The following is an 18,300-nucleotide window of genomic DNA, read 5'->3' as shown; positions in this document are numbered from 1 at the left end:
CTTGGCAGTGCAGAATGATGTGGGGGCAGGGTGGGGGGGGGGGGCGATGTGCAACATGGAATACAGGAGAATCAGTAAGTGTACTCACTTTTGCTGACCTAGTTAGGTCATTGAAACACTTCCTGCACTGGACCCAGGTGCGGCAGATATTGCTGCTGGTGACCTCCTCTGCCACCTCAAGCCAGGCCTTCTTGGTGGCAGAGGCACGGCGCTTCCTCCTGTCGGCCGGGTAAAATAGTTCCCTTCTCCTCCTCACCCTGGCCAGTAGCAGTTGGAGTGAGGCATCACTGAATCTTGGAGCAGCCTTGCCCCTGTGCTGCTCCATTGGGTCTTCTTACTCTTTGCTCTAGTAAAATCCATTGGAGGAATGGCCTTTAAATCCAGATGCTCCAGCTGACAGCCTGCCCATTGTGCAGCTTTCGGACAGCAAACCCGGAAACATGGATAAGGGGCACCAATTAAGTCGCGATCACGTGGGGAACGGTAAGTTTTTATTATTCGGGCTTGCCGTGCGCCAACTGACCCCACTGCTGCCATCCTGCCACCCTTTTAAAATTGAGCCCAGAGAGTCTGCAAAGGGATTTAGATAGAATAAGTGAAGGTGGCAGATAATGTGGGAAATGTGAGGTAGGAAGAATAGAACAACAGAATATTTTTTAAATGGTGAAAAACTATTAAATGTTGGTGTTCAGAGAGACTTGTGTGTCCTCGTACAAGACACACAAAAAGTTAGTATGTAGGTACAGCAGGCAATTAGGAAAGCAAATGGCATGTTGGCCTTTATTGCAAGGAGGTTGGAGTACAAGAGTAAAGAAGTTTTACTACAGTTGTACAGGGCTTTAGTAAGACCTCATCTGGAGTATTGCGTACAGTTTTAGTCTCCTTATCTAAGGAAGGATATACTTGCCTTGGAGGCGGTGCAACGACGGTTTACTAGATCAATTCCTGGGATGAGAGGGTTGTCCTATGAAGAGAGGTTGAGTAGAATGGGCCTATATTCTCTGGAGTTTAGAAGGATGAGAGGTGATCTAATTGAAACATATCAGATTGTGAGGGGGCTTGACAGGGTAGATGCTGGGAGATTGTTTCCCCTGGCTAGAGAGTCTAGAGCTAGGCGGCATAGTCGCAGAATAATGGGTCGGCCATTCAAGACTGAGATGAGGAGGAATTTCTTCACTCAGAGGGTTGTGAATCTTTGGAATTCTGTACCCCAGAGGGCTGTGGATGCTGAGTCCTTGAATATATTGAAGGCTGAGATGGATAGATTTTTGGACTCTAGGAGAATCAAGGGATATGGGGATCGGGCGGGAAAGTGGAGTTGAGGTCGAAGATCAGCCATGATCTTTTTTTTTTTAATTCGTTCATGGGATGTGGGCATCCACAGCCCTCTGGGGTACAGAATTCCAAAGATTCACAACCCTCTGCGTGAAGAAATTCCTCCTCATCTCAGTCTTGAATGGCATTTATTGCCCATCCGTAATTGCCCTTGAGAAGGTGGTGGTGAGCCACCTTCTTGAACCGCTGCAGACCGTGTGGTGAAGGCTCTCCCACAGTGCGGTTAGGTAAGGAGTTCCAGGATTTTGACCCAGCGACGATGAAGGAACGGCGATATATTTCCAAGTCTGGTTGGTATGTGACTTGGAGGGGAACATGCAGGTGGTGTTGTTCCCATGTGCCTGCTGCCCTTGTCCTTCTAGGTGGTAGAGGTTGCGGGTTTGGGAGGTGCTGTTGAAGAAGCCTTGGCGAATTGCTGCAGTGCATCCTGTGGATGGTACACACTGCAGCCACTTTGCGCCCGTGGTGGAGGGAGTGAATGTTTAGGGTGGTGGATGGGGTGTCAATCAAGCAGGCTGCTTTGTCCTGGATGGTGTCGAGCTTCTTGAGTGTTGTTGGAGCTGCACTCATCCAGGCAAGTGGAGAGTATTCCATCACACCCCTGACTTGTACCTTGTAGATGGTGGAAAGGCTTTGGGGAGTCAGGAGGTGAGTCACTCGCCACAGAATACCCAGCCTCTGACCTGCTCTTGTAGCCACAGTATTTATGTGGCAGGTCCAGTTAAGTTTCTGGTCAATGGTGACCCCCAGGATGCTGATGGTGGGGGATTCGGCAATGTTAATGCCGTTGAATGTCAAGGGGAGGCGGTTAGATTCTCTCTTGTTGGAGATGGACATTGCCTGGCACTGGTCTGATGCGAATGTTACTTGCCACTTATCAGCCCAAACCTGGATGTTGTCCAGGTCTTGCTGCATGCGGGCATGGACTGCTTCATCATCTGGAGGGTTGCGAATGGAACTGAACACTGTGCAATCATCAGCAAACATCCCCATTTCTGACCTTATGATGGAGGGAAGGTCATTGATGAAGCAGCTGAAGATGGTTGAGTCTAGGACACTGCCCTGAGGAACTCCTACAGCAATGTCCTGGGGCTGAGATGAATGAATGGCGGAGACTGAATGGCGGAGCAGGCTTGAGGGGCCGTAGGGCCTATTCCCGCTCCTATCTCTTCCTCCACTGCTTAGAATCCATTTTTTGACCTTTGTGAAACACCTTGGGAGATTTAATTATTTTAACGGCACTCTATAAATGCAAGTTGTGCCACCCCAGCAACATTCTGTGAGACTGTAACAGTGCTGCATTATCCTTCCTCATTCCCTCAACCTCTCTGCAGCCATACAACGTTCTCTTCCATTGCCTTTTCCTGCATAATTCACTTCCATTGCACTGCCCTATCATGGCTCCTGTACTACCTGTCCCAATATTGAACAACACACCTTCCACAATTCCCACACAGTCATCTCCAATGTGCCCCAAAGTTCCATCCTTGGTACCCCCTATTCCTTGGTGACATCATATATAAGCATGGAGTCAGCTTTTATTATGTACATTGATGATATCCAGTTCTACTTCTCAACTAACATCCTTGATTTCACAATTGTCACTGGGCTGTCAGATTCCTTGTCCAACATAAAGCATTGTATGAGCCAAAATTTCTTGCATCTCAACATCAGCATGAACTAATCCATCTATTCGTCCCATCAGAAACTCCACACTTTAGCTCCAAATACTTGCCAACACTGAACAACCTTGGTTCTGCTAAAATGAACTTGTAATGCCACATCTAGTTTATCATCAAGATGGCCTACTTTTATCTCTGAAACTTCATCAAGCTCCACCTCTACGTTATCCCACATCCACACATTTGTCACCTCCTGACTCTGGCCTCCCAAGCTCTACCCTACATAAACCCCAATGCATCCAGACCTCTGCCACCCTCATCTTATCTGGGACATAATCCTGCTGACCTATCACTCTAATTCTTGCCAACCACCACTGGCTCCCCATACCCTAGCATGTCGATTTCAACGGCCTTGTCTAAGTCAGTTACTGGCGGGTTTCCTTGGAAAACAAATTGATGCAACTCTGCTCTTGCACCGTAGTTACTCCAAAACTCTTCAGGAAATTCCAGGACTTCGTCTCCTAAAGGCAAGTTAGGCAAAATTTCTCCTTTCCACTGACAGTTGAGAAAAATGACATGGCCAGATTTTATACTCATGGGCATTGAATGGGTGAATAATCTAGCCTGTATCTATTGAATCATCCGCCTTATCTTTGCAACCCCTACATCCCTGCCCGCATCTCTGCTCTTCTAAACCTGATCTGTTCCCCTCCCCCCCAACCACCACTTTTCGCTCTACCATAATTGGCAGAACCACTTACTAACTCTCACACACCCGAACTCCTCTGCCAAACCTTGCTAGTTCTTTCCGCACCTTCAAAATTCACGTTAAAACTTAGCTAAAGACATTGTTGAAGAGATATCTCCCCCAACCCTCTCCTCCTCAGGCTCAAACCACCCCCCCTCCCCCCAAACTGTAGAGCACCTTGGAGCATTTTGCTGCGTTAAAGACGCTATATAAATGCAAGTTGTTGTTCATAAGAAAGTTACATAGAATCTACAGCACAGAAATAGGCCATTTGGTCGAGCTGGTCTATGCCAGCGATTATGCTACACGCGAGCCTCCTCCCAACCCTCTTCATCTAACCTTATCAGCATGTCCTTTTATTCCTTTCTGCTTCATGTGCTTATCTAGCTCCTCCTTAAATGCATCTATGCTATTCACCTCAGCTACTCCTTGTGGTAGCGTGTTCCACATTCTTACCACTCTTTGGGTAATGAAGTTTCTCCTGAAACCCCTAGGATTTATTAGTGACTATCTTATATTTATGACCTCTAGTTTTGGACTCCCCCACAAGTGAAAACATTTTCTCTACGTCTACCCTATAAAACTCTTTCATTATCTTAAAGACGTTATCAGGTCATCCCTCAGCCTTCTCTTTTCTAGAGAAAAGAGCCCAAGCCTGTTGAGCCTTTGCTGATAAGGATATCCTCTCAGTTCTGGTATCATCCTTGTGAATCTTTTTTGCACCTTTTCCACTGCCTCTATATCCTTTTTATAATATAGAGACCAGAACTGTGCACAGTACTCCAAGCGAGGTCTATCCAAGGTTCTATACAAGTTTAATATATCTTTTCTGCTTTTCAATTGTATCCTCTAGCAATGAACCCCAGTGCTTGGTTTAGGAACATAGGAACATAGGAATATAGGAACAGGAGTAGGCTATTCAGCCCCGCGAGCCTGCTCCGCCATTTGATAAAATCATGGCTGATCTGTGATCTAACTCCATATACCTGCCTTTGGCCCATATCCCTTAATACCTTTGGTTGCCAAAAAGCTATCTATCTCAGATTTAAATTTATCAATTGAGCTAGCATCAATTGCCGTTTGTGGAAGAGAGTTCCAAACTTCTACCACCCTTTGTGTGTAGAAATGTTATCTAATCTCACTCCTGAAAGGTCTGGCTCTAATTTTTAGACTGTGCCCCCTACTCCTAGAATCCACAAATAGCAGAAATAGTTTCTCTCCATCCACCCTATCTGTTCCCCTTAATATCTTATAAGCTTCGATCAGATCACCCCTTAACCTTCGAAACTCTACAGAATACAAGCCCAATTTGTGTAATCTCTCCTCATAACTTAACCCTTGAAGTCTGGGTATCATTCTAGTAAATCTACGCTGCACTCCATCCAAGGCCAATATGTTCTTCCAAAGGTGCGGTGCCCAGAACTGCTCACAGTACTCCAGGTGCGGTCTAACCAGGGTTTTGTATAGCTACAGCATAATTTCTGCCCCCTTGTACTCTAGTCCTCTAGATATAAAGGCCAGCACTCCATTAGCCTTATTGATTATTTTCTCCACCTGTTCATGACACTTCAATGATCTATGTACCTGAACCCCTAAGTCCCTTTGGACATCCACTGTTTTTAACTTTTTACCATTTAGAAAGTACCCTGTTCTATCCTTTTTTGATCTAAAGTGGATGACCTCACATTTGCCTACATTGAATTCCATTTGCCACAGTTTTGCCCATTCACCTAATCTATCAATATCCCTTTGTAATTTTATGTTTTCATCTACACTGCTTACAATGCCACCAATCTTTGTGTCATCAGCAAACTTAGATGAAAGTCTCATATCTAAGTCGTTAATAAATATTGTGAATAATTGAGGCCCCAAGACAGATCCCTGCGGGACTCCACTAGTCACATCCTGCCAATGTGAGTACCTACCCATTATCCCTACTGTCTGTCGCCTTTCGCTCAGCCAACTTCCTAACCAAGTCTGTACTTTTCTCTCGATTCCACGGGCTTCTATCTTAGCTAACAGTCTCTTATGTGGGACCTTATCAAATGCCTTCTGGAAGTCCATATAAATAAGTCCATTGACATTCCCCTGTCCATTACTTTAGTCACCTCTTCAAAAAATTCAATCAGGTTTGTCAGGCATGACCTACCTTTCTGGGCAAGTAACCTGCTCTCTGATTAGCTGAACACAGAGAATTTTCAGTCACTCTATCCTTAATTATAGACTCCAGCATTTTCCCCACAACAGATGTTAGGTAACTGATCTTTAATTCCCTGGTTTCCCTCTCTCTCCTTTCTTAAAAAGCGGAGTGACATGTGCAATTTTCCAATCTAGAGGGACAGTTCCTGAATCTAGAGAACTTTGAAAGATTATAGTTAGGGCATCTGCAATGTGCTCACCTGCTTCCTTTAAAACCCTGGGATGGAAACCATCTGGTCCTGGGGATTTGTCACTCTTTAGTGCTATTATTTTCTTCATTACTGTTGCTTTACTTATGTTAATTTTATTGAGTCCCTGTCCCCGATTCAATATTAGCTTTCTTGGGATTTCCGGCATGCTATCCTCTTTTTCTACTGTAAATACTGACGCAAAGTAATTATTCAACATGTCCGCCATTTCCCCACTGTCAATGACAATATCCCCACTTTCAGTTTTTAAGGGGCCAACACTGCTCCTGACCACCCTCTTTTTCCTTATATAACTATAAAAGTTCTTCGTATTGGTTTTGATATCACTTGCAAGTTTCTTTTCATACTCTCTTTTTGTAGCTCTTACTATCTGTTTTGTGACCCTTTGTTGATCTTTGTACCTTTCCCTTTCGCCAGGATCTGTGCCATTTTTTGCCTTTTTGTATGCCCTTTCCTTATGTCTTATACTGCCCCTTACCTCTTCGGTTGTCCATGGCTGTTTTTTTTGGCAAGTAGAGTTCTTGCCCCTCAGGGGTATAAACCGATTCCGTAACACGTTAAATGTTTCTTTAAACATTTCCCACTGATCATCAGTCGTTTTACCGATTAACAGATTTGCCCAGTTTACTATGGACAGTCTCTGTCTCATCCCATTGAAGTCGGCCTTGCCCAAGTCTAGAATCTTAGCAGCTGATTCACTTTTTTCCCTTTCAAACACTACCTTGAACTCGATCATGTTATGATCGCTATTGGATAGATGTTCACACACAGTTGAGCTGTTAACTAAATCTGGTTCATTACTCGTTACTAAATCTAGTATGGCTTGCCCCCTTGATGCCTCTAGGACATACTGCTGTAGAAAACTATCCCGGACACACTCAAGAAATTCACTATCTTTGACAGTTGCTAGTCTGCTTTTCCCAATCTATGTGAAGGTTAAAGTCCCCCATTAAGACCACTATGCCTTTATTACACGCTTGTCTAATCTCTGCATTTATACAATCTAGCTGCCAGGGGTCCTATACACAACTCCCACTATAGGCTTAGATCCTTTCCTATTTCTCAATTCAACCCATAAGGTCTCTATTGGCTACATACATCTCGTTATATCCTCCTTTATCATTGAAGTGATTTCATCTCTAATCATTAAGGCTACTCCTCCCCCTATTCCATTTTCCCCATCTCTCCTGTAGCCCTTATAACCTGGTATATTTAGTTCCCAATCCTGACCATCCTGCAGCCATGTCTCAGTAATAGCTATCATGTCATACCCTCTAATTTGAATTTGTACCTGTAGTTAGAGAGACTAGGGGGAGTGATCAAAAGTTTGGTCAAAGTGATGGGTTTTGAGGAGGTTTTTAAAGCAGGAGAGGGAGGTAGAGTGATTTAGGGAAGGAATTCCAGAGAGTGGAACCCAAGAAACTGAAAGCTGTGCCGGCAAAGAGAGGGGAAAATGCACAAGAGGCCTGAGGCAGAGGAGAAGAATATTGGGGGGGGTGGGAATATCGGGCTGGCGGAGGTTGCAGAGGGAGGGTGGTGCGAGGCAATTGTGGGATTTAAAGATGAGGACACGGATTTTAAATTTGAGGCATTTCGGGACAGGGAGCAGATCTTAGATCAGAAAGAAGAGGTGATGGACGAGTGGAACTTAGTGCAGGATAGGATACACATGGCAGAGTTTTAGACAAAATAAGACTTCCATTTATATAGAGTCTTTCACAATCTCAGGATGTCCCAAAGCACTTTACAGCCAATGAAGTACTTACAAGTAGGAAACATGGCAACCAATTTGTGCACAGCAAGGTCCCACAAACAGCAATGTGATAATGATCAGATAATCTGTTTTAGTGATGTTGGTTGAGAGATAAATATTGCCCATGACACCAGGGAGAACTCCCCTGCTCTTCTTCGAAATAGTGCCATGTGATCTTTTTCGTCTTCCTGAAAGGGCAGACGGGGCCTCAGTTTAATGTCTCATCCGAAAGATGGCACATGGCACGTTGCAGTACTGCAATGGAGTATCTGCCTAGATTTTGTGCTCAAGTCTCTGGAGTGGGACTTAAACTCATAACCTTCTCACTCAGAGCCGAGAGTGCTACCACTGAGCCACAACGGACGCTTCCGATAAGCTGGAGTTTATGGAGGGTGGAGAATGAGAGGCCAGCAAGGACAGCATTAAAGTAGCCAAGTCTGGAGGTGCAGACGACATGTATAAGGTCTTGCACAGCAGAGCAGTTGAAGTACAAGCAGAGGCAGGCAATGTTGCAAAAGTGAAAGTATGCGGTATTTATGTCAGAGAGGATCTGGGATCTGAAGTTCAGCTCAGGGTCAAACTGAGGAAGTGGTTAGGGACCGGGATAGAATTAGTGACAAAGGAGCAAAGTTTGTAGGAGTGGCCTAAAATAATGGCTCAGATCTTCTCAATGTTTAGTTGGAGGAAGGTAAAACTCATTCAAGACAGCCAGCAACAAGAATATCAGTAGTGGAGAGAGTAATTTCTCAGGCAGCGTCAGGTCCATAGTCCCAAGCAGGTGAGAGGTTGGGTATGGGCAATGCGATCCAAGGGTAGTGAGGCAACTGGATCACTGCCCCTTTTCTCAGTTCAAGCAGGCACTCTTCTTCCCCATCCCACAGTCCAAGATGATATCTCCTTCAGTTAGTACTGGCAATTCAGCATGTTGATACCACTCAATGTTTTTAATATTTAATAGATTTAGTACAAAGATTTTGAACTACTTATTATTTTCCTTATACGAGGAGAGAGCATAGTCTAGCATCTACTGTAAATGTATATTGCATTACTGGTATTTAATCAATTGCTGATTTACTTCAGTAAATTGATTTGGTCTTCACAGAATACTCCTCATGTCTTTGAGAAGTGGCAGAGTGGTACTACACTAGCTCTTTGCTTTAATGTTGGCTTTCCTTTCCCTCCCTTCCCCTTTAATGCTGGCATTTTCTTTTCCTCCCTCCACGCACTGTCCTTGCTTCTTTACCCTCCTCCCAAAGCGCAGCTCTTATTATCCGCAGGCCAACATTAAAGCTGAACTAGTGAGATGTAGAAAGTTATGACACATCAGGAATTTGATGTCGGACAAGCAATCTGACAGCATAGAGCCAGTCAAGGAGTCATTTCCACCTAGAGCAGCTATAGAAACACATAAGTCATCAAACACTGCATGTATTCCCAAACAAACAAAAATTAACCAATGCAGCTAAAGCAGGATGTGTGATGTACAATGTGAGTCATAACATGGATATGCTTATGGGACAGATAGATACATCAATCTTCGTGAACTTATGCACCTAATCAGAACCAAACTCAGTTTAAGCTTCTGCATAGAAATCCAGAGTACAGCCTTCACATACCATTATGTGACATTCCCACAGAAAGGCACTTGCGAAAACGACAGCATTGGCACTTGTTGCGGTTCTTTTTTTGAATCTTACAATTGCGTTCACACTGATCATAGTCCAGTTTCAATCGTATTGTTCTCCGAAAAAAGCCCTATAAAATAAAAATCACAGTAGCAATTATAGAGCAACTTGATGCTGGTATAATACAAGATCTTCGTTTAAATAATGTCTATCCTTATTCAATTCCAGTATTTTGTGATTTTCCCAAATAATATGTAGAGAGAAATACTAACTTGACCTCTTGTCCAATACATTCCTTCTAGACTTATCATTTCCATTTATATAGAGTGTGACTGCACATTCAGAAAAGAGTTAGTGAAAAGAAGTATAAACAGTCACTTCTATAGCCCTCAGATAAAGTTACAATTACTGCCCTCAACTGGAGTCATAATCGGCACAAAATGAATTGGGCTGGGGAATTCACCCAAGAAAAATGTGCTGTTGTAAGGAGCCTATTAAAACCAAGATCAACAATTCTGAACAATGCATAAAATAATTTAAGATTGCTTTTTTCCCCCCTATTTTAGCAAAGTATTCACGTATGTGATTCTTGAAAACTGCACTGCTGTTTTCAACACACACTTATTGATACCCCTTTTTCCCAAACTAAAACCAATATTAGGTTCATTGAAAGACTGAGGTAACAACACCAACTTACCTTTCTGTATGTGAGAAGTGCCAAAGAAATGCATCTCTCAGTCATTTGCATGAAGGAGGAAAAAAGAGTGGGTGCCAAGCAGGAGGAAAAAGATAGTTAGGGTGGGGGCTGGGCATAAGAACATAAGCACTAGGAGCAGGAGTAGGCCATACAGCCCCTCGAGCCTGCTCCACCATTCAATCAGATCATGGCTGATCTTCGATCTCAACTCCACTTTCCTGCCAGATCCTCATTTCCCTTGATTCCCCTAGAGTCCAAAAATCTATCCATCTCAGCCTTGAATATATTCAATAACTCAGCATTCACAGCCCTCTTGGGGTAGAGAATTCCAAAGATTCACAACCCTCTGCGTGAAGAAATTCGTCCTCATCTCAGTCTTGAATGGCCGACCCCGTATCCTGCGATTATGCCCCCCAGTTCTGGACTATCTAGCCAGGGGAAACAATCTCTCAGCATCTACCCTGTCAAGCCCCCTCATGAGGGACGAAAGTACAGTTGAAGATAAAGGCTTTGAGCAAGTATTTGGAAGGAAGGAAGGAGGCAGCAAAGTAGACAGAACTAAATAGGCAATTCCAGAAGACATGAGTATAATGAGTGAGTAATCAGCCAATAATGGTACAGTTTTACAGGAGTAGAGTGTGTCTGCGGAAATGTAAGGGTGGAGGAGATTACTACGGGAGCATGGGACAAGATCATGAAAGGATTTAGAAACAAGGATGAAAATTTTGAAGTCAACCTGCCACTGAAGTTTGGAGAGCATTTGAGAAGTCAAGCTTCAAGATGAAGGTATGGACTAGGTTTGCAATGACAGTAAGGGAGAGGTAGGGGTGAAAGCAGGCAATGTTGCAGAGGTGGAGGAAAGCAGTCTTAGTAATGGAGCAGATGTGCTGGAGGAAACTGAGCTTGGTTCATCACCTGCTGACTCAGCTGGAAGTGGCAACTGTGGAGGCTGAGTCAAGCCCAGCGGTACATAGATGCTGGCAAGAGCCAAAAAGAATGGCTTCAGTTTTATCAACATTGAACTGGAATAAACTTTGGCTCATCCAGGTCTTGGATGTCAGATAGGCACCATTAGTTTTTGAGTTGATGGAAGAAGATAAGGGGTCAGCCATTTAGGACTGAGATGAGGAAAGATTTCTTCATTCAGAGAATCTTTGGAATTCTCTACCCCAGAGGGCTGTGGATGCTCAGTTGTTGAGTATATTCAAGATTGAGATCGATAGATTTTTGGACACTAAGGGAATCAAGGGATATGGGAATAGGGCGGGAAAGTGGAGTTGAGGTAGAAGATCAGCCATGATCTTATTCAATGGTGGAGCAGGCTCGAAGGGCTGTATGTCCTACTCATGCTCCTATTTCTAATGTTCTTATGTAGAGGTAGAGCTGGGTGTTGTCAGCATACATGTAAGCTGGCCTTACGCTTCCAGATTATACTGTCAAGTAGCAGTGTGTAAATGGTGGAGGAGAGCCAGGATGAGCACCCAGGATGTCTGAGAGGTAACTAAATAGGCAGGGATGGAGAAACTGTTAAAGACACTTTATTGTATCTTTTTCTTATAACCTAATTGTAGTACAACAAATTTGCTGCTGTAGTATTTATACAATTAGAGCAAAGAAAACTGTCAGTGTGAGAAAGTTTAAGTATTTCTGTAAAAAAAAACAGAAGCCAGTCATATTGGAATCTAGTTAGAAGGAAGAATGCTGAATTATTTATCTTGTTAGATCTTCACCGCTGAAGAACTGTTGGAAACCAAGAAAACGCACATGATTTCTCCCACAAACCCGAAGAGGGCCAGTCTTCCTGACTATTTTGTCACGGATAAAGCTTGGTATAACTTATATTGAAATATTAGTTTTGAGTTAAATTTTTCTCTCAAGGGATTACATTTTCGAATGGAAATCTGGAAGATGTGTATTCAAGCCAGATGGATCAGATTGTTGAATGGAGTTTCTCGCATACCACTTCAGCTCTAGACATTGGAGGGCATTCAGACTTTCTTGTGAGCCATCCAGACATAACATGTTGAGAAGGTCCTATTGATTTTGAGAACAGCAGGAGCTAGTTTTGTGGGATCCCCACCAAAGGGGGCAATAAACAGTTTCATTGGTAGCACTACCAGACAATCCTCAGACAGGGAGAAGGTGAGAGGTCAAGCTGCTAACCTCCTGTCCAGCAAAGGAAAAAAGGGCAGAAACACATGGTCAACAAATCAGTTGAGAAGATCTGCTGAGTGAGACGCAGGTGGTGGATGGTCCCTCCTTCTAACATAAAGCAGACCAGGTCCAAAAGAAACCTTGGTGTGAAAGGTTAATATAGCCTCCTAACAGGGACAGTGTTATTTTCTATACAATGAGGAGGTTTGCTGAATTAAGTCGAAGTAAGGTAAGACATACTATAAACATTACTCTGTATATTCATTTAACAATGGGAAAATAAACCAGTTTGCTGATTTCCATTTGGCCTTGTCTCAAAGTGTTAATCAGTGCCAGTATTAGGTTTATATAACCTGGGGTTTTCACTGTTACAACCCCTGGGTAACACTATTGTATGTCTAGATATTGGTCAATAAAGGTTAATTCCTTATCATAAGAAATGCGGGATTCACACACAAGAGAGACAGGTTACGCTGAAACGAGAAAATATCTAGAGCAGACCTGAAATTTATAACAAGAACCTATCTCAATATACTAATTGAGCAATACCAAGCTATCAAGGAATGGAATCACAAGTATACAATCCCCTAAAAGCAACTAAAAATGCTTGGCCAATGCTATATGACTTTCTCTTGCCACATGGTTCAAAGAGTGAGTCCGCTCCCCTGATACGCAGTTATTTTTCCTCAGAGGAGACAGAACGCATTAGTATGAAAAACAAAATACAAGTATAATCTGTGTACAAATTTTAATTACAATGAAATAAGTGAGGGGCTGTTTGGGAGATATCTTAGTATTCAGAGGTTGTATTCACTTACGAAGATATTCTACTTATTCACTACAGCATCCTTCACATATTATTAAAATCTGATCAAGGAGTTGGAAATGGGTGGCCATCCCAGCCTTTCACAGCTGATCTGCAAATAAAGATGGGTCATCAATGAGCCATTTTGTCAATCCTTATTTGGAAACAACAGATCCAAGCGTGTGTGGTCAATGGGACACCAAAAAAGTTGCTTAGTCTTATGAAGAAACTTAATTTTAAACCACATAAACCAACATTACTTTTCTGATAATCCCAAATTTGTAGCTGAGATTTATGGAGAGAAGGATGAATTGAGGAAATATAAGTTCCCTGTAGCAAATTAAATACTGCAGCATCTTCAGAAGAAGTTTTGTGAGGTCTACCACCAACAGGCTCATCATGCCATATTAAGTATGAATACCAGTGTTTTTAACAACAGACAAAATAACAAAATTGATTATTAGGAATAAAGATAAGGAGAACCTACATGAAAATGACCTAGTAAGTGCCAGCCAACATAATTTCAGAAGGAACAGATACTGCCTGACTAACCTCCTTGGCTTTCAGAGGAAATGACATCCCAAGTGGATGTTGGAAAGTGCTATGATACAGTGTACCTAAAGTCTTTATTAAAGTTCCACATGAAAGACTGCTACACAAACTTAAGGCACTGGGCACCCTAAAGGAATTTGGAGATGGGTAAGAAATTGGCTGAAAGAGAGCTTGTACTAGTTATGGGAACGATGTCAGGCTGGGGTGATGTACAGAATGGAGTGCCCCAAGGATCAGTGCTAGGTTCCTTACTGTTTCTAATCCACCTAAATGATGTAGATTTAGAAACACAAAGTAAGTTGATCAAATTTGCAGATAATATGAAATTAGATGGGCAGTAGACTCTGGTAAAGCAGAAGGACCCTAACAATATTTGAAAGCAGGCAGAACTATGGCAGATAAAATTCAAACAGGCTATTGCAAAGTCTTACATATTTGAATTAAAAATGGGGGACATAACGAATGGTGTAGAAGTAGCAATGGGAGAAGTTGAAAGAGATTTGGAACGGACAGTCGTCTCCACACTGACCACGTTCAGTCATTGCATTGTAGCAATTAACTGAGCAAAACAAATGCTGTGCTATATTGCCAAATCAGTGGTTTAAGCTAAGGCAATCATGCTGGAGCTTTATAGTTCTGTGATCAGGTCACATCTTGAATAACACGTTCCGTTCTAGCCACCAACATACAAGGGAAACTCAAAGCCCTGAAAGCAATGCAGAAGGGCGATGAGACTGGTTTCTCATTAGTCAATCCTTTGACACTAGGGAAAGTTAGCAAAACTTGGAACCTTCACCACTGAAAGAAGCCATGTTTGACTACCTTGATTGAGTTCTTTGATGAAGTAACGTAGAGGGCTGATGAGGGTAGTCCGGTTGATGTTGTGTTTATTGACTTTCAAAAGGCATTTGATAAAGTACCCACATAATAGACTTGTTAGTAAAATTAAAGCCCATGGGATTAAAAGGGACAGTGGCAGCTTGGATACAAAATTGGCTAGCGGACAGAAAGCAGAGAGTAGTGGTGAACGGTTGTTTTTCAGACTGGAGGGGAGTATTCAGTGGTGTTCCCCAGGGGTCAGTATTAGGATCACTGCTCTTTTTGATATATATTAATGGACTTGGGTATAGATGGTATCATTTCAAAGTTTGCAGATGACACGAAACTCGGAAATGTAGTAAACAATGTGGATGATAGTATCAGACTTCAGGAGGACATAGACAGCCTGGTGAAATGGGCAGACACATGGCAAATGAAATTTAATGCAGAGAAGTGTGAAGTCATGCATCTTGGTAGGAAGAATGAGGCGAGGCAATATAAACTACGTGATATAATTTTAAAGGGGGTGCAGGGACAGAGACCTGGGGGTACACATACGCAAATCTTTGAAGGTGGCAGGACAAGTTGAGAAGGCTGTTTAAAAAGCATATGGGATCCTGGGCTTTATTAATAGAGGCATAGAGTATAAAAGCAAGAAAGTTATGCAAACCTTTATAAAACACTGGTTAGGCCTCAGCTGGAGTGGTGTGTCCAGTTCTGGGCACCACACTTAGGAAGGATGTGAAGGCCTTAGAGAGGGTGCAGAAGAGATTTACTAGAATGGTACCAGGGATGAGGGACTTCAGTTATGTGGAAAGACTGGAGAAGCTGGGGTTGTTCTCCTTAAAACAAAGAAAGTTAACGGAAGATTTGATAGAGGTGTTCAAAATCATGAATGGTTTTGGTAGAGTAAATAAGGAGAAACTGTTTCCAGTGGCAGAAGGTCAGTAACCAGAGGACACAGATTTAAGGTGATCGTCAAAAGAGCCAGAGGCGACATGAGGAAACATTTTTTTTAAGATAGCGAGTTGTAATGATCTGGAATGCACTGCCTGAAATGGTGTGGAAGCAGACTCAATAGTAACTTTCAAAAGGGAATTAGATAAATACTTGAAGGGAAAAAAAATACAGGGCTATGGGGAAAGAGCAGGAGAATGGGACTAATTAGATAGCTCTTTCAAAGAGCTAGCAGAAGCACAATGGGCCAAATGGCCTCCCCTCCTGTGCTGTGCCTACTATGATATTATTTTGTATACTACTATAATAGTAAGTGAAATAGAAAAAGTACATAGGTACAAACTGACAAAGGCAGGATCAGGATTAGGTCGTGCTTCCTGACATTAACACAAAGAGCGATTAATACCTAGAATGATCTTCCAGGTAGGTTGTGGAAGCAAGAATTCTAGAAACATTCATGGGGCAGTTAGACACTGTGATGGGGCATTGTAGGTTTCTATGGAACAATGAGGTAGATGGGCCAAATGATCCCTCTCTTCAGTTTAATAGAACATTAATGCTTAAAAAGGCTGGTACATGAGCTTAAGAAGTATAATGATCATGCTTTAAGAGGGGATAGGAAGAAAATTAATTATTCCAGATTTTTGTATACTTTTCGTGAAATTAGATATTCCCCAAAAGAGCTCGAGAGGAGACCCAAAATATTTCAATTTCAGCAGATGTTGGAGGCATTCCAAGGGAGACAAAATCCCAATATACTTGATGAATTTGTGCATATTAACACCAAAAAACAAAATTTCTCACTTAGTACTGTTTACCAAAGGTACAGCAGGCTCCCCAACACGTGCTTGGGCTTCTTTGATCAATGACATAATCTCTAATGCACTTTAGTCAATCCTCATTTGCAGCGCATCCTAGCCGTGCATCCAAAAACCTAGCTCCCATGAATCCAGTCACTTGAACCCTCTGTCTGCAGGCATAGGGTTTTTATCCTGAGAAGTTTTTGTGCATGCTTTTGTTACATCTAAAAGATTCTGGAGTCAGCTCTGAACCCTCAGGAATTGGACCATTCTGGCCATCACCATACTTTCCTTATGATTTATTGCAGGATAACATGACCTATAACCTGAAGGCCAAAGCCGTCAGCTACAATTTCTAAAAAATCTTGTAGAACCTAAGAGTGGGCCTACTGGGAATACATCATTTAGGCTCTTTGAAAACCTGCCCGAAGGCCTGTATACCAGAATTTAGATGTTTTAAGATAATGAACCAGCTTATTATCCAGAAACATTCAAATCCCAATATAAATGCATTCAGATATTTCCCCAGGAAACAATTAAAATTGTCAAATCTATCTCCTTGCAGCAGGTGGAGATGTATTGCTAATATATCTGCATATATAGCTTTAGGGGCTGAAGTGACAAGTAGAGTAATGCTCTTCATCGGCTGTCTGATCAGAATCATTTGCTAGAAACAACGATTCAGGCACAAAAATTCAGATAGCTAGAAGATAATGGTAGTACTATAGTCTTCTGGCTGCAAATCTCCCTTGAGGAATTTAAACTGGACAGGATAACACAGCGCAAAACCATTAGTGAATGAGCCGATGGATCAAATTGATGCTCTGCATCTGGGGAAGAGGGGGTAAGTTGTATTCTAGGAGGGAGGAGTTCCACTTCACCTAGTATTGCCAATATCCAGAATAGATGAGCAAGGACTTGAGCCAACATCCAGCAACATCATAAGAACTCCAAGACTGCATTTAGCCAAGTGCCAAATGTCCTAAGCATCTGAAATCAAGTAACAAAATGTTCAGCAACAACAGAATTGGGGATGTTCGCTGATGCTTGCAGTGTTCAGTTCCATTCGCAACCCCTCAGATAATGAAGCAGTCCGTGCTCGCATGCAGCAAGACCTGGACAACATCCAAGCTTGGGCTGATAAGTGGCAAGTAACATTTACGCCAGACAAGTGCCAGGCAATGAACATCTCCCCTTGACATTCAATGCATTACCATTGCTGAATCCCCCACCATCAACATCCTGGGGATCACCATTGACCAGAAACTTAACTGGACCAGCCACATAAATACTGTGGCTACAAAAGCAGGTCAGAGGCTGGGTATTCTGTGGCGAGTGACTCACCTCCTGACTCCCCTAAGCCTTTCCACCATCTACAAGGCACAAGTCAGGAGTGTGATGGAATACTCTCCACTTGCCTGGATGAATGCAGCTCCAACAACATTTAAGAAGCTCGACACCATCCAGGACAAAGCAGCCCACTTGACTGACACCCCGTCCACCACCCTAAACATTCACTCTCTTCATCACCGGCGCACCATGGCTGCAGTGTGTACCATCCACAAGATGCACTGCAGCAATTTGCCAAGGCTTCTTCGACAGCACCTCCCAAACCCGTGACCTCTACCCATCTAGAAGGACAAGGGCAACAGGCACATAGGAACACCACCACCTGCACATTCCCCTCCGAGTCACACACCATCCCGACTTGGAAATATATTGCCATTTCTTCATCGTCGCTGGGTCAAAATCCTGGAACTCCCTACCTAACAGCACTGTGGGAGAACCTTCACCACATGGACTGCAGCGATTCAAGAAGGTGGCTCACCACCACCTTCTCAAGTGCAATCAGAGATGGGCAATAAATGCTGGCATTGTCAGCGACGCCCACACCCCATGAACGAATAAAAAAAAAATTGATCTCTTCTGGTGTTGCGTGTTTAGTGAAGCAGTAGGAATTGAATACCAGTCAATACATTTATTTCCTTTAAGCATTACCAGAGGAGCCACTGATAAAAACATTCT

At 42.9% G+C, this 18,300-nt stretch overlaps 1 protein-coding gene across 4 annotated transcripts in view; it reads right to left on the bottom strand.

The window, feature by feature from the left end:
* The window catches only part of pparab (peroxisome proliferator-activated receptor alpha b), a 135,289-nt gene that overhangs the window by 60,280 nt on the left and 56,709 nt on the right, over positions 1-18,300 (bottom strand). For all 4 annotated transcript variants that reach the window (XM_067999746.1, XM_067999745.1, XM_067999747.1 and 1 more), the window contains one exon: positions 9,483-9,621. In XM_067999746.1, coding sequence (XP_067855847.1) covers positions 9,483-9,621 — 139 coding nt within the window. The remainder of the gene's footprint in view (positions 1-9,482; positions 9,622-18,300) is intronic.

The sequence above is a fragment of the Heptranchias perlo genome, chromosome 18 (genome assembly GCF_035084215.1).
Source record: "Heptranchias perlo isolate sHepPer1 chromosome 18, sHepPer1.hap1, whole genome shotgun sequence".
Classification (NCBI taxonomy): Eukaryota; Metazoa; Chordata; class Chondrichthyes; order Hexanchiformes; family Hexanchidae; genus Heptranchias; species Heptranchias perlo.
The sequence above is the reverse complement of the archived record's forward strand: the minus strand, read 5'-3'. Positions and strand labels throughout refer to the sequence as shown.